This window comes from Eptatretus burgeri, chromosome 15 (assembly GCF_056783735.1).
Source record: "Eptatretus burgeri isolate ZD-2024b chromosome 15, Ebu_testis_v1, whole genome shotgun sequence".
In the NCBI taxonomy this organism is placed as follows: Eukaryota; Metazoa; Chordata; class Myxini; order Myxiniformes; family Myxinidae; genus Eptatretus; species Eptatretus burgeri.
Window position 1 is genome coordinate 153,469 of NC_140975.1, and position 16,804 is coordinate 170,272.

The 16,804-nt window shown below is 49.4% G+C and overlaps 1 protein-coding gene across 1 annotated transcript in view; it reads right to left on the reverse strand.

The window, feature by feature from the left end:
* Positions 1-16,804, reverse strand: part of LOC147011276 (synapse-associated protein 1-like) — a 33,444-nt gene that overhangs the window by 10,573 nt on the left and 6,067 nt on the right. The window contains exons 2-3 of the mRNA XM_085858202.1: positions 520-635; positions 356-422 (exon numbers count right to left, since the gene is read on the reverse strand). Coding sequence (XP_085714328.1) covers positions 356-422; positions 520-635 — 183 coding nt within the window. The remainder of the gene's footprint in view (positions 1-355; positions 423-519; positions 636-16,804) is intronic.

The window sequence follows — 16,804 nt, forward strand, 5'->3', positions numbered from 1 at the left end:
TGGTCATTTCTATACCTGTTAAACGAACCTGTACCCCTCCCCCACCCCCACACAAATTTTTCCTCTGCATCTTGTCCAGCTCTTGTGTTCTCCACTACCTCTCATTCCTTTTTTATCCATCTTCATCTATTTTCACCCTTGGCCCTACTGTTGACATTTCCCCCTTCTCTTTCTGCTGTTCCTTTTAGGTTGCTTCCTGATCCATTCTGCATTCTCGTTTTTCTCCGAGCCTCTATGCTGTATGCCAAAGAAAGGAAAACATCCCCCCCCCAAAGTGTGACCAACAGCTGGTATGCTTACGAAGGAAGAGGAGGAAAGAACAATAATCAAACAAACAAGTAAATAAACCTCAAACCTCCTTTGTTCTTCTGCTTTTCCTTTGTAAACTTATCCTGTTCCTTCTGGAATTCCCCAATGATCGTCTGCAAGAGACAATTGGAATCAGTTCGATAATACAGTTCAAATGAAGCTCAATGGGTAACACCATAATCAACAAGCATTCCACTCATTCACTCAAACCTTGTCCAGAAAATGATCAAGCTTTCCTTCCTGGACGGACTTGCGCAAGGACTGTGCGCTCTCCAGCATGGACTCAGAAACCCGCTTGGTGAATGAGCTCGCAGTGCTCATGATGGCTGCATGGCGATAAATAAATACCCGACTAAGATACATTGCAGGCATATCAAAAGCATAAAAAACACACACGAATTGCAATTCAGCAAACACTAGAGATGAGATTTGTTGGTGGGGGGGGGGGGATGGGGGGCTACATTTCATTCATCCCCTCACACTGCATTCCTTGTTTACCGAATTCCTTTAACACGATTGCTGATGTTGAAAATCTGGTTCACTTCTCTTTTACTGCCAAAATTACAGAATGTGTAATCAGTTTCTGGGATACCTGCATCAGCATCCTCTTTTGGTAGGGTTCCAATGTGGTTACAAATAATTAGTGCTGAGAACGTCCTCTCGTGTTCAGAGGTAATTTATACAACGTATACCAATAATTCATCAATTACAATTTTCAAACAAGTGGACCTTCAAGCTGCTTTTGACACAGTTAAATGCAACATCTTTCTTGAGCAATTTCAATACTATTTTGGTGTCTGTACACACTTGAATAATTTAAAAAATTTTTACAGAGTAGGTCATCACAAAGCTGTCAACTTTTGAGAAAATGAGCAAGGCCGGAGGACAGGCTCCAGTGCCCAATTGATATTTTAAAGGTGGTCCAGAGAATAATAGCAAACTGTAGGTATTGAATTAGTCACACGAGTTCAACATCAAACATGAAAGAATTTGCTATATTTATCTTCACTATAAAAGTGAATTAATGTGTGCATGCAATAATATATATATATATATATATATATATATATATATATATATACATATATATATATACATATATATATATATACATACACGTATACATATTAGTACATGCCCGTACGTGCAATATATATATATATATATATATATATATATATATATATATATATATATATATATATATATATATATATATATATATATATATATATATATATATATATATATATATATATATATATATATATATATATATATATATATATATATATATATATATATATATATATATAGTCTGGGCATAGTGGCGTGCGCCTGTAATCCGGCTACTCGGAGGCTTGGGTTGGAGGATCGCTTGAGGACGGGAGCTATGCGCTGGACCACGCTATGAGAGGGTGCAGGGCATCCCGGAATCATGGCGAAACCCAATCCTTATCCCTGTGTCATAAGAGGTGACCAGGGTTGCGTCAGGAAGGGCATCCGGCGTAAAACCTGTGCCAAATCAGTATGCGGATCATAACAGATGATCCGCTGTGGCGACCCCTAACGCGAGCAGCCGAAAGACGAACAACAACATGTGTATATTGTTGCGGATTCGCGCCCGCCGGCGTGCGGACGGCCACGTAACTCAAATCGCGGCACGTCGCCCACCGGACGGACAATCCAGTCGTGACCCTCTCGGACTAACGCCGGGAACTAGTCACGGGTGGACCTTTCGGTCTCACCACGATCGTGCCAATCGGCCCCCGCGTGGGATAGGGTTGCTCGCCAAATTCGACCTACCTAAGTACCCACACGGAGGGTAGACCGGGCGATCGCACCTCGCCGCAGGTCGACTTCGGACACGGGCCACTTTAAGCGACCCGTTCCGTACTATCGGGATAACCGAGCGGTGTTATTAGTCGGCCTCGACGGTTCGATTAATTATCGGGCGTTTTAGCCCACGGCCAACCCTTTACGTGAAGCAAGATGGAGATTCAATGAAAGAAAAGACGAAGCGAAGCGGGAAAACAGTTCAACATGAAGCACATTTATTTCGCGATGAACGGAAAGCACACATATACAATTCCACCAAAAGCACATGTAAAAGAAGAAGACAATGCAATATTACACAAAAAGCAAATGCAACAATGCAGATCTATCCGACTACCGAGCACATGGCAACACTTATACAATTTTACTTCACAGACGGCGCCGACAACACATATTCCCAAAGCAAAAGAAAAGAGAACCACCCTCCAGGATGAGGTGGGTAGACGGGCCTGGGGCCGAGATCGTGTCGGGCCTATCCGTCTGATGATGAGACGCAGAGCGGCGGTGGCGCCTCAACTCCGCGGGCCTCGCGGACAGTGTCTGGTAGGGGGTGGGAAAGGGGCCCCCTTTGTCGCACTATCTCAGCGCGGGGGGGAAACAGGAGGGGGTTGCTGATGCTTGGGGGAAGGAGGATATCACCCTGTCTCGGGTCCCGCGGCGAGCGTCTCCTCCTCGACCTCGGTCGCGTTGCTGGCCTCTCCTTCTGCAGCTCCCGGCACCGACGCGAGCACCCCCTCGTCCGCCTTCGCCGCCGTCACCTCTCCACAGCTCCGTCTACTCGCCCTCTCCGTCTCCTCTCTTGGCTCGTCCCAACTCTTCACTCTTGACTTCTCCCACTTCTTTCCAGCTCCACCGACGACTCTCTTGAACTCCGCACAACTGTCTTTACTGACGAACGCAGCCGTTTATATAAGCCCCGTGGCTTCGCTCTTTCACCCTTGACCCTTTGCCTCGGACCCTTCACCTCAAACTGGCTCCCCATTGGACCGAGGAAAAGTGGGCGTGAATGCTTTTTGATCCACGAATTTGCATATCGCGACCTCACTCCAACGCCCTGGAGGCGGGGCCAAATCGCCCACGCCCTCCGATTGGACGGAACAAAAGTGGGCGTGAGTCGTTTTTGATCCGTTTTCTGCGGAAAGTCCGTAATGTTTTTGAATACGCTGCTCGGTGCGCGCCCTGCACGAGTCCAGTATCGGTGCCCACGAGTGGCGCGAGATGGTGTGGATGCGATGGTGGCGAGTTGTGACGGTAAACGTCGTGGCGGTTGTGGTGAAGCGGCGTTGTGGTTGGTGGTTGTTGTTGTGAAGCGGCATTGTGGTTGGTGGTTGTTGTTGTAAAGCGGCGTTATGGTTGGTGGTTGTTGTTGTGAAGCGGCGTTGTGGTTGGTGGTTGTTGTTGTGAAGTGGCGTTGTGGTTGGTGGTTGTTGTTGTGAAGCGGAGTTGTGGTTGGTGGTTGTTGTGTGATGGCTGTTGAGACGTGGTTGGTGGTGGTAATAATGGCGGCTGGTCCAAAATAAAGATAGTAAAAGAAAAACGGCTATCCTGAAGAGTCGCAGCCCGAGTGAATGACATTTATTCCCTCTAGACAACGGGTTTGGGCCTAACTACACATATACTTACAGAGATATCTCACCTAAGGGACCTGAATGGTGGTTTGTGAATTTCGTCAACCACAACACTACCCCCTCCCCTTTTTACAGACTCGTCCCGAGTCGTCAAATTTTCGTGTGCCATCATGTGTAGTTTTCCCCTAGTACATTTTACCTACGGATCCCTGAGTGCGACATTCATGGTATTCGTGTCCCCAAAATAAATAACCTGAGGGCTGAGTAACTACCTAAACAAACTCACTCACATGGACGACTTAAATAAAATTGCCGGCGCTAAGACAAACATGCCGGGGGCGCACTCATATTTACAGTACATCTTAACCTTAACTTACAAATTTTACACTAAACCATGGCCCAGGATCAATGAACTCTGCAAAAAGAAAGCAGTTAGCAGGGAGCCAGGCTGCTCGCATGCAGTCTCTGACTCAAACAATGCAGGTGACAGGGAACGTGGCCGGCTGCTCACACGCAGTCCAAGGCCTTCCCTTTTGAACTGAACGCAGTGAACCACAACGGTGCATGGGCTGCACAAACGTAGTCTCCGTGCCAGCTCAAGTGGCACACGCAATGAACACAACGAATGGATGGATGAATGGTTTGAACTGAACGCAAACACGGTGCACGGGCCGCCACTGCAGGCCCGTGTTGTAGCTGCCAACAGGGCAGTTCTTGCAGCTTGCAAACTGTTGCCTTGATCCTGGCGCACATGGCAATGAACAGGGGGGGCAAAGCAAAAATTGAACGGGGGCTGGTGAGCAGGGGCAGTGGGCATGGCATGGCAAAGGCAGCAGGCAAACACAGCCCGCAGAAGAAGGCCGCTGCAGGCAAACACAGCCGGCAGATGAACTGGCCGGCACAGGCCTTGAAGAAAAACAGCTGCAGACGATCCGGCCGGCACAGGCCTTGCAGCACAGCAGCTGCAGACGATCCAGCCGGCACAGGCCTTGCAGCAAAGCAGCTGCAGACGATCCAGCCGGCACAGGCCTTGCAGCAAAACAACAGCTGCCGATGAAGTGGGCCGGCCTTTGCCTTGCAGCAACGCAGCCAGCAGATGAAGCTGGCCAGCCTTCGCCGTTCAGTGGAGGTTGGTGGAGGGAGTGCGGTGGTGCCGGCCACTCGGAAGGCGGGCTCGGACCTACCCTACGGTCTCCCTCCCAACCTATCGCCTTTGCCTGTCACTGTCTATACCCACTCCCTTAATTTGTCAAACCCCAATTTAGCCCCAACTTTTTTTTTTCTTTTTTTTTACTTCCCCACTATAAATCGTCCCCTAACCCCCTTTATCGTCCTTGTTCGGCTAACCTATCCTGTCACCTAGCCTACTCCCAACCCCTACGTTCCCTTCCCGGAGGGGAATAAGGGAGAGCTAACATCCTGTGTCGAGGCCCAATTCAAGCCTCAGAATGGCCTCCCCAGACTTCAGCGATCTATAACCAAAGTGGGTCCAGCGGCCCACAACGAGAGCGAGGGGATGGATGGTGCGGAGGGGTACACTTCCTAATCTACCCTAACCATTTAACTGTTAAACTACCCCGGGGCTTTCAACAAGCGCCTCTCGCTTAAACTATTGGTTCTAACAACCCAGATTCCCGTCGCCTGTGTTGGTGTCCTCACGATTTCGGGCCTCGCCCCCCAATTTTCTCTCCGTGCCCTCACACGGTCTCATGGCTGGGACACGTGGCTCCCTTTGGCAGGCACGACCCTCTGCCGAATCTCCCGCTATGGCACCCCCGGGCACTACACTGCCTCCGAGCCTACCAGCTCCCTAACACCGGGGAGTGCCCCCCATGGCACCTCCCCTGAAACGCACACGTGGCAGGCTGGCTTCCCAGGCCCCTTTCCGAGGGTCACCCGTGCCCACAACACTGCCCACGCGGCTAATGGCGCCCCGGGCCCCCGCACCAAGCAGGCGCACCCGTGCCCACTATGCTATCCCGGCCCCCCATGGGCCCTTGGCCTACCACGGCCGACTAGCCTGGTGCCCGGGGTACCCACTCAGCGATACTCACTTTTCGCAGCCACGCTCCCAGCCCGTCAACAGGGCTCCTGCACCCCTCCAAACGGGTTTCGAGCCTACACTCCCACCAACAACAAAACGACCTCCATTTTGTAAATTTGACTAACCCCCTAACTCACTCTACACTGACCCCGGGGTCCCTTGGGCGGGAGTCACTCCTCCCCCCAATCACTCATCGCACCATGCATTCCCCATTCGCTCCATACACACAGACCCGCTGGCCTCACTCACTCACCAAGCCCATGCTTCCACTTCACTCACCAACTCTTCAACACACTCACCGCTGAACTTTGCCATCCTTCTAACTACCTCCCCTAACTAACTCGTGCTCCCACGTCGTCCCTTACACTACAGCACGTTCCTTTTAACACTACGTAGCTAAACTACGTCCCCACTACACATTCACAGGTCTGTCACTGTCTCCTAACTCAAAAATTCATTTTATTTCCCAACCTAAATCTGGCTACAATCCCTCTAACTAATCCATTCCACGGACTCCATGAGGACTTACCCCTGCCCCATGAAGTCGGTCTAGCTAAGCTAACCCTTCCCCCTAACTAGTTTCCATCCTGTGCCCTAGTAAGGGGGTCTTCCACCCCTTGCCCAGGAATCCTGTGCACCCGAAAGTGAGGCTTGCTTTTTTTTTTTTTTTTTTTCCATGCGCATTACCAGCGCGGCAACTCACAGCTCGCGCACTTTGCACCTGCCCGTGACGTCATGCAGCTGCACGTGTTCCTCGTCCCTCCTTGGACGGCACCATCCGGCAGGGATACCCCTCCTGCCGGATTCCAACCCCACGTGCAGCCATGACGTCACCGTGCGCATAAAAAAAAAACACAAGCCCCACGTCTCGAGGGGTTCCCCACGCGAACACATGTGCTTTGCCCGTTGGAGCTTAACACACACGATCGCGTGGAGAACCCATCCGGTCCAAATCCGTTTACCTGCCTAAGCTTTGTCCGTCCGCGGGATCGGCAAATCCACCGCGTGCGTTTCCGGACCGGTACTTCACTCTCGCAAGCGAGCACGTGGGGGCCTCGTGCGTTGCACAGCACGGACCACGTGCTCACTGCTGGGTGAACCCGGCACGGTCCCCGAAACAACTACAGCCGCTACTCGGCTTTCTTTCTTCACATGTCTCCGTCGTCGCCTCCATTCCACCCACGCACTCCCGCATGTTACGACGCTCACACTCCACACCATTAAACTCACACCGGCAGACGCGGCTGCATGTTCACACATGCCGACCGACATCTCCCTTACATACCGCTCTCTCACACACACGGTGGCACTCATCCGCGGTGCCTCACTCACACACCGTGCCTCACTCATACACCGTGCCTCACTCACACACGCGGGGGCACTCACCCGCGGTGCCTCATCCACACACCGTGCCTCACTCACACACGCGGGGGCACTCACCCGCGGTGCCTCATCCACACTGGCCGTTTCATCCACACACACGGCCTCTTCCACACACGGTGCCTCATCCACACACGGCGTGCTGGGAAGCACGTACTCTGGCACCATCGCCACCACACCACTCACACACGGGGTCGCTTCCACACATGGGGACGCACTCACACCTTGCACCACACACACAGGGACAACCACACTGGGGATTCGTGTCCCCACAAGGGTCTCCGGAGCCTCTATACCTCCCAAGCTCTCCGTGCACCTGTCCACAGCACCCGTCCCCTCAACCTCGCAAAGCACGACCGAATCCACCTGGTCGTGACTCGCCTCAAGGGGGCATACTCCCTCCCCTCGTTCCTGGAGGAGGCCATCCAGCTGCTCGCACTGGGTCTCTACCCAGTCCGCCAGCTCACCCCATTATCCTCCACTACCTCCATGTGTGTGTGTATGCGTCACTTACCCAGTCTTCATCGTGCAGTCTTCCCTCTATCGTTCCTATCTCCCGTGTCTCTGCCAACTCAGTCACCTCTTCACCCTTTACCTCCCTTGTCTCCAACTATTATTTCCGTTGTCGTCACCTCGTGTCTCGTCTCGCACGTTTTGGTCTCCCCATTTAATTTTTCCCTTTCGGTCATCGTCACGACCCTCGCCCAACACGCCCCCCGAATTATTTTTTCACCCGCCTCCACCGCGGGCCCGACAGCCGTTGCACCCCCTTCCAGCTCGTTCGCTCCCACACGTGAAGTCACCATTTTTATCTCCCTGGTCACAGCCTTCATGCCCGCCTGCAGGCATCGGCCCATGTTCTGCGTCTCACCCCGCAGCTTTTTCGTTTCTTCCTTCATTTGCTGTGTATTCACATCGATCTTTTCGTTCATGCTTTTTATTTCGTTTATAAATTCAGTTGTGTTTGTATCCATCCTTTCGTTCATGCCTTCCATCTTCGCTGTCATTGCCGCCAGCATGGCGCATAGCTGGGCCATGTCGGGTGCGCTTGGGTGAGCCGTTTCGGCAAGGGTCGGGGGGTTTTGGTGGAGAGGGGGAGGGGAGGTGTCATACACCGCGGCCGCTGCCGCACCTATTTCGGGCTCTGGGTTCAGTTGGGCGAGTTCGTTTTCCTGTACAATCAACATTTCCTGCACGGGGATTTCGTCCTGAGCCATGGATTCTACACATTCTACATCTATTTCTAATACCCCCGGCTCCCGCTCGCCTTGAGACGCCATCTTGCTTCTCTTAAAGGGTTAATTTAGCTCGCTCGTAATTTGGAGGGAATCGGGGGTCGCTCCTCTCACCCGTGGACCGATTCCCGTGAATTTAATTGGAGACAGGAGAGCCCGTTTTCCCGTTGTCCGATACCAGTGCCGCGAGGAGGGCGATGGGTTTATATCGCACGACCTGACACCAGTTTTGCGGATTCGCGCCCGCCGGCGTGCGGACGGCCACGTAACTCGAATCCGGGTAGACCGGGCGATCGCACCTCGCCGCAGGTCGACTTCGGACACGGGCCACTTTAAGCGACCCGTTCCGTACTATCGGGATAACCGAGCGGTGTTATTCGTCGGCCTCGACGGTTCAATTAATTATCGGGCGTTTTAGCCCATGACCAACCCTTTACGTGAAGCAAGATGGAGATTCAATGAAAGAAAAGACGAAGCGAAGCGGGAAAACAGTTCAACATGAAGCACATTTATTTCGCGATGAACGGAAAGCACACATATACAATTCCACCAAAAGCACATGTAAAAGAAGAAGACAATGCAATATTACACAAAAAGCAAATGCAACAATGCAGATCTATCCGACTACCGAGCACACGACAACACTTATACAATTTTACTTCACAGACGGCGCCGACAACACATATTCCCAAAGCAAAAGAAAAGAGAACCACCCTCCAGGATGAGGTGGGTAGACGGGCCTGGGGCCGAGACAGTGTCGGGCCTACCCGTCTGATGATGAGACGCAGAGCGGCGGTGGCGCCTCAACTCCGCGGGCCTCGCGGACAGTGTCTGGTAGGGGGTGGGAAAGGGGCCCCCTTTGTCGCACTATCTCAGCGCGGGGGGGGGAAACAGGAGGGGGTTGCTGATGCTCGGGGGAAGGAGGATATCACCCTGTCTCGGGTCCCGCGGCGAGCGTCTCCTCCTCGACCTCGGTCGCGTTGCTGGCCTCTCCTTCTGCAGCTCCCGGCACCGACGCGAGCACCCCCTCGTCCGCCTTCGCCGCCGTCACCTCTCCACAGCTCCGTCTACTCGCCCTCTCCGTCTCCTCTCTTGGCTCGTCCCAACTCTTCACTCTTGACTTCTCCCACTTCTTTCCAGCTCCACCGACGACTCTCTTGAACTCCGCACAACTGTCTTTACTGACGAACGCAGCCGTTTATATAAGCCCCGTGGCTTCGCTCTTTCACCCTTGACCCTTTGCCTCCGACCCTTCACCTCTAACTGGCTCCCCATTGGACCGAGGAAAAGTGGGCGTGAATGCTTTTGATCCACGAATTTGCATATCGCGACCTCACTCCAACGCCCTAGAGGCGGGGCCAAATCGCCCACGCCCTCCGATTGGACGGAACAAAAGTGGGCATGAGTCGTTTTTGATCCGTTTTCTGCGGAAAGTCCGTGATGTTTTTGAATACGCTGCTCGGTGCGCGCCCTGCACGAGTCCAGTATTGGTGCCCACGAGTGGCGCGAGATGGTGTGGATGCGATGGTGGCGAGTTGTGACGGTAAAGGTCGTGGCGGTTGTGGTGAAGCGGCGTTGTGGTTGGTGGTTGTTGTTGTGAAGCGGCGTTGTGGTTGGTGGTTGTTGTGAAGCGGCGTTGTGGTTGGTGGTTGTTGTTGTGAAGCGGCGTTGTGGTTGGTGGTTGTTGTTGTGAAGCGGCGTTGTGGTTGTTGGTTGTTGTGTGATGGCTGTTGAGACGTGGTTGGTGGTGGTAATAATGGCGGCTGGTCCAAAATAAAGATAGTAAAAGAAAAACGGCTATCCTGAAGAGTCGCAGCCCGAGTGAATGACATTTATTCCCTCTAGACAACGGGTTTGGGCCTAACTACACATATACTTACAGAGATATCTCACCTAAGGGACCTGAATGGTGGTTTGTGAATTTCGTCAACCACAACAATATATATATATATATATATATATATATATATATATATATATATATATATATATATATATATATATATATATATATATACATATACATATTAATTGTGACGTGAATAGTGATGTCATAGCACCGTGTCCTGTCATTCGTTGATAAATAAATGGCCGTAACTTGGGATCCGCTTGTCCGATTAATATCAAACCTTGAAAAGGCACATCCTCGGGTCCCCAGCGATATTCCTGGCAAGTTTCAATTAGATCGAACCAGGGGTTGCCGAGAAACTGCGGTCGCAGACGCACACACATACAGACAGACACAGAGAGATTGCTGGAATGATATATACTAGTGCGGGCCCGTACATGCGGGCCCGTACGTGTGTGGCCATGCGTGCGTGTCCGTACGTGCAAAAAAAAAAAACTTTCAAACCGCGTGCCAGAAACAACTACCACACAGGCCGTTCCTTCACTCTCACATGCCCGTACGTGCGTGGCCATACGACGTACGTGCAAAAAAAATAAAAAAATTATTGTGACGTCAATCGTGATGTCATAGCACCGTGTCCTGTCATTGGTTGATAAATAAATGGCCGTAACTTGGGATCCGCTTGTTCGATTAATATCAAACATTGAAAAGGCACATCCGCAGGGCCCCAGCAATATTCCTGGCAAGTTTCAATCAGATCGGACCAGGGGTTGTCGAGAAACGGCGGTCGCAGACACACACACACACACACACACATACAGACAGATACACAGAGATTGCTGGAATTATAGATAGACTAGTACATGCCCGTACGTGCGGGCCCATAGGTGCGTGCCCGTAGGTGCGTGCCAGTACGTGTGTGGCCGTAAGTGCGGGCCCGTACGTGCGTGGCCGTATGTGCAAAAAAATTAAAAATATATATTAATTGTGACATCAATAGTTACGTCATCGCACCGTGACCTGTCATTGGTTGATAAATAAATCGCCCTAACTTGGGATCCGCTTGTCCGATTAACATCAAACCTTGAAAAGGCACATCCTCGGGTCCCCAGTGATATTCCTGGCAAGTTTCAATTAGATCGGACCAGGGGTTGTCGAGAAACGGCGGTCGCAGACACACACACATAGACAGACAGACACACACAGATTGCTGGAATTATATATATATTACTAAAACTCTCATCTTATATGTATGTATGTATGTATGTATGTATGTATGTATGTATGTATGTATGTATGTTCCCAAAATACAGCCAAAACAGTACACAATAGTGCAAAAATTTTAGGGCCACCTTACTCACCATTCTCCTGCGGTGTGCAGTATTAAGTTGCATTCAAATCGGGCAACGAAAAAAAATTATAAAAAAAATCAATTCCCGATTCAGTCAAGTACTCTTCGGGAGTATTTGATCAATGCAAACAACCTCAGCGGTATAGTTCGCTGGAGCTATCTTTTGTTTTTTGTTTTTAAATGATTTTTATCAACCGCTGTCACAACGGAAACCCAATGGGTTCATGGGTCGTCTAGTAAACGCGCACGCACGCACGCACGCACGCACGCACGCACGCACGCACGCACACACGCACACACGCACACACGCACACACACACACACACACACTACCCCGATCCCCATTGGACACAGTCCTACACCAAAGCATCAACTCCAACACATCGGCCTCGGCCCGGTGACTGTCAAACAGACAAGGATTATATGGTCAACATCAGTTAACCATCAAAGGGAGCCACCAATCTGGAATTTGGGCATATTTGCCCTCATCAGGATGGCACACCGATAAATATCTAACCAATGATGACCACATTCGGGGTTTATACATCCGATGCACCTCCTGACTGTTATGTTGAGCATCGCCATGGATTATGCCTCACATGGTAAAAAAATGGCATAATCCACACAGAACAACCATCTGTTTACCACCCAGATGATTGTTCTTGCTAATGCAAACCATTCAACCAAAAGGCACGTGATGTGATCGGCAGGCAAATCGAAACATGTGGAGTGTGATGAGCACTACCCCGATCACAATTGGACATCATATTGTTACGGCCACGGGTACCGAGTGTACTATGAGGGGGGTGAATCCTTGTTTCGCCTCGGAAGAACCAGACCTGGGCCACCGCTCACAATTAACTTTGTGGTGCAGTGGGTTGCTTTACAACCACGAACGCCAATCAGTTAACCATGAGTTCCAGTGACAACAATACAATTTTGCCGTTTAACTGGAGGTCATGTGGCCTCCTGACCAGGAAACGCACCCTCGGCGATGCACCAATGTTGTCTTGATGAGATCTTAAGTCGGGCGGCCGAACCTTTACCGCTGGTGCACGCCGACTGACAGGTTAATTCGTTTGGGAACGACCTCCCAGTCTATCTAGGCTCGGACAATACTGGATCAATGGAAGGAAATGACAATCACAGATAGGTTGAAACATCAACAAGGAATTTATTGTTATAAAAAAAAATTAAAATACTGAAGAACTTTATATTTCCTTGTAGTCTTAAATGGATCAATTCAAATCAATCAAATGTTCAATCAACAAAATAATCTCAAACAAAGAATTCAACAAGCATTTATGGAACAATGGACAAAGAGCAGATGCTTATCACTATGCCTTACTTAACAATTAAACACTACACATGGGTACCCAGCATATCATTCAAGGAGAAAAGAAATCCAGTCTCAGCTTACCATGGCAGAAATCGTCATGTGTCAACAAAAACACTTAAGGAACTCAAACTCAAAATGTGTGAGTGTGCCTTGGTCTGCTGCCAGCACCCTGCCTCGCTGCGCACCCACCCACAGACAGGCTTGAACATCAATCGACGTCACATTGTCACCCCCAGGAACCAGGAATACCAAGACTCAGGTTTGCCAGATACCGAGAAAAACCAGCAGGAACGGTCCAACTGTCACTAACCATCAGGAGCTCTCAGGAGCTGTTCGGAGCTGTAACCAACGGTCAGGAGCTGAAAGGAGCTGTAACCAATGGTCAGGAGCTGTAAGGAGCAATGAGCTGTAACCAATGGTCAGGAGCTGTAAGAAACCATCAGGAGCTATCGGGAGCTGTCACCAACTGTCAGGGGCCATCACCAACTGCCATGAAGGCGGTCCTCCCATCCTTTTTATAGGTGGCCAGTATGGGTGGAGCCTCAAGCAGACTTCAGCCAAATTCATCTTGCCCATTGGTGCATCATTGCACGTAACCTCCAACCATCAATTCTCGTGATCATTCTTTCCTCACCATCAAACAAGGTGCAACTCCCAATTAAAACAGGCCTGGCTTACAACACCATGTTCAGGGCACTGGAAGAATGCCAGAACGCAACCATTTTCTGGAACAACCGAGCAAAAACGCGAAGCGCTTACAAAACGTCAACAGGTAATTACCACCTCTCTGTTCAGCCCAACACGAACAAGAGTCAGTTAGTGTCCATGGAGCTGCTCAACCGGGTGTCGAACATCAATGGAAAAAGGTGGATGCCTGAGGTAAATAATTAATCCAAAGCCATGTCTGATCATCAGAATAACTGTTCAGGAAAAGCCCACAGTGTGTTTAATGATTAAAATGTCCTGAAATTCCAATGTGTCTTGATTACCAAAATAATGTGTACATAAATCGTCTGTTTCCAAGCCAATGTGTCTTGATGGAAAGGGAATAGAATGAGTCTGCGTTGGGTTAATGGCTCTCGCATGCATGAACAGCGAATATCGCTCATGCGGAAATGAAAACTGACAACGAATCATACGTCATGAACGTGTCGTAAAGAGGAAGAGGTTATTCCATAAGAAAGACAGGGAATCTTTTCTACTGTATATCCTTCTCCAACGCAATGAGTCAAAATCCCACCAGACAAGGGGATGGGTCGATTTTGAACGTGCATTTATGGAAATAACTGTCTGAGGACGTGGATGTTGTGTGCATTAGTCGGATCCGATTCTGAAATCCACAACAACATATACACACACAGTCGTGGCCAAAAATATTGGCACCCATGCACATTTTTTAAATAATGTAACATTTCTTCCAGAAAATTGTTGAAATTTTAAAATATTTTGGTATCCACAGATGTATTTCTTTGGCTTGCACAGCACAAAACAAAAAAACAGCTGAAAAAAAAAAAAACACTAAACCTTAACATGCTCCACACAGAAATCCGAAAATGACAATATTATTGGCACCTTTCAGAAGTTGTTGGAAATAATTAGATTTCAAACAGGTGATTCTCCTTTACTTTGGAATTGAACCCACCTGTGGTGAGTTGCACGTGCCTGCGATTTAAGAATCACTCGTTCAACCAGTTCGAACAGAGAAAAGGAGTCATTCTGCTGTTTTGTGTCACTGTGTGTACCGCAATGAGCATGGAGAGAAGAAAGAAAACCAGAGAATTTTCTGAGGAGGTCAGACACAAGATTGTAGCCAAGCATGGACAATCTTAAAGCTACAAGTCCATCTCCAGAGACCTTGATGTTCCAGTGTACACCGTACGCAATGTTATCAGGAAGTTTAAGGCCGATGGCACTGCAGCCACCCGACCTGGATATGGCCGCAAGAGAAAACGTGATCGAAGATTGCAGCGAAGAATTGTTCGAATGGTGGAGAAAGCACCTCGGTCAACTGTCAAACACATTTAAGCTGACTGTCAGACACGAGGTACGACAGTTTCAATTTATACCATCTATCGCCAACTCAATGAAAGGGGGTTCTATGGTAGGAGACCCAGGAGGACCCCACTGCTGAGATACATAAGAAAGCCTGACTGGAATTTGCCAAAACATGCCGAAGAAAGCCAAAATCCTTCTGGGAGAATGTCCTGCGGTCATACGAGACCAAATTAGAGCTTTTTGGTGAAGCACATCATCTCCGTATTTGCAGAAAACAAAATGAAGCCTTCAAATAAAAGAACACCTTCCCTACAGTCAAACATGGAGGAGTTTCAGTGATGTTTTGGGGTTGTTGTGCTGTCTCTGGCACTGGGTGCCTTGAATGTGTGCACGGCATCATGAAATCAGGAGATTACCAAAGCATTTTGGAGTGCAATGTTCAACAGAGTGTCAAAAAGCTGGGTCTCCATCGAAGGTCATGGGTGTTACAGCAGGACAATGACCCCAAACACACTTCAGAACAGTCCAGCATTTTGTCTTGAACCATTCTTGGGTTTTTTGAAGTGGCCAGCAACGATTTCAGATCTAAATCCCATTGAACACATGTGGGGAAATCTGAAAACAGCAGTTGAGATAAGGCACCCTTCAAATCTGGGAGAACTGGAGCAGTTTGCACAACAACAGTGGGCCAAACTGCCAGTAGAGAGGTGTAGGAAGCACTTGACTGCAGTTATTTTGTTCAAAGGCTGTGACACCAAATATTAAGTTGAAGGTGTCAATAATTTTGTGAATGGCATTTCTTTTTATTTTCTGATTTAAAAGGATATATGAAGTTCTGAATTAAAAACAAAGGTTCTGTCATACGAACAGTGAAATAAAGAATTGTGGAGACCAAATACTTTTGTCAATTTCAACTTATTTTTGCAGAAAATGGCGAGTTATTTGAAAAAAGTGCGGGGTGCCAATATTTTTGGACATGACTGTGTGCGTGTGCGTGTGCGTGTGCGTGTTACTGTTACGAATCTGGCAGCCATTTGCACACAACACCCAGAGTCCCCGCAGTTCAGTGTTATTTCGATAAGTATGTGTTTATAGTTAGAACCCTGCCCTATGTTTAATGGGTTGATAAGTGTCCGTGCGCTGCGGGTTTCTTTCTTGCTAGATTTTTTACTAAATCTTTAAATCTTCCTCCCAAACCACAAATTCTTCGTTCTCGCACAATCGCCATCCATCACCCACGTGCAATGCGTCATGCACAGGGATGAGGTTCCCTCCGCCCACCGTGAGCTCGTCCAATCGACAGCGGCCGGCACGACAGCCGACCCGAGATCCCCCTGCCCTGCTACTGTTATGGATCTGGCAGCCATATTGCACACAGACAGACAGCAGTCCCTAAGCTTAGTTATTTCGATAAGTATGTGTTTACAGTTAGAATCCCTCCTTCTGTCCAATGGGAATTTCGTGTGTGTGCTACGAGTTATTTTTTAAGCTAGGTTTTTACATCTTCAACAACTACATCCTCTACATCACCAATTACAACAACAACACCATCACCTACATGCATCGTGTCACGTACAGGGGTAGGGGAAGGATAAGTCGAGTGGTGAGCAGTCATTGTGGGCGATTGGCTTGGTCGACGAGGGTTCTGCAGAGTGGTCGTGAGGAGCAGGTTTTTCGGCAGACCGGTATCTTCGTGGTGACTGCGGAGGGTCTGCAGTCCGGTGGAGATTTGCTTCGTCTGCAGTCGTGCTTGCAGGCGTCTGTGGCGCTGCTCTTGGTCCCCAGAGCTTGGTGCGTTGTTGTTGGTGGTGGGTTCGAGTACCACCACGGGACGAGCTCGAATAGACCGCACGAGGCGGGACAGGTACCCCGGCACAGCTGAGGACCGAAATAGACCC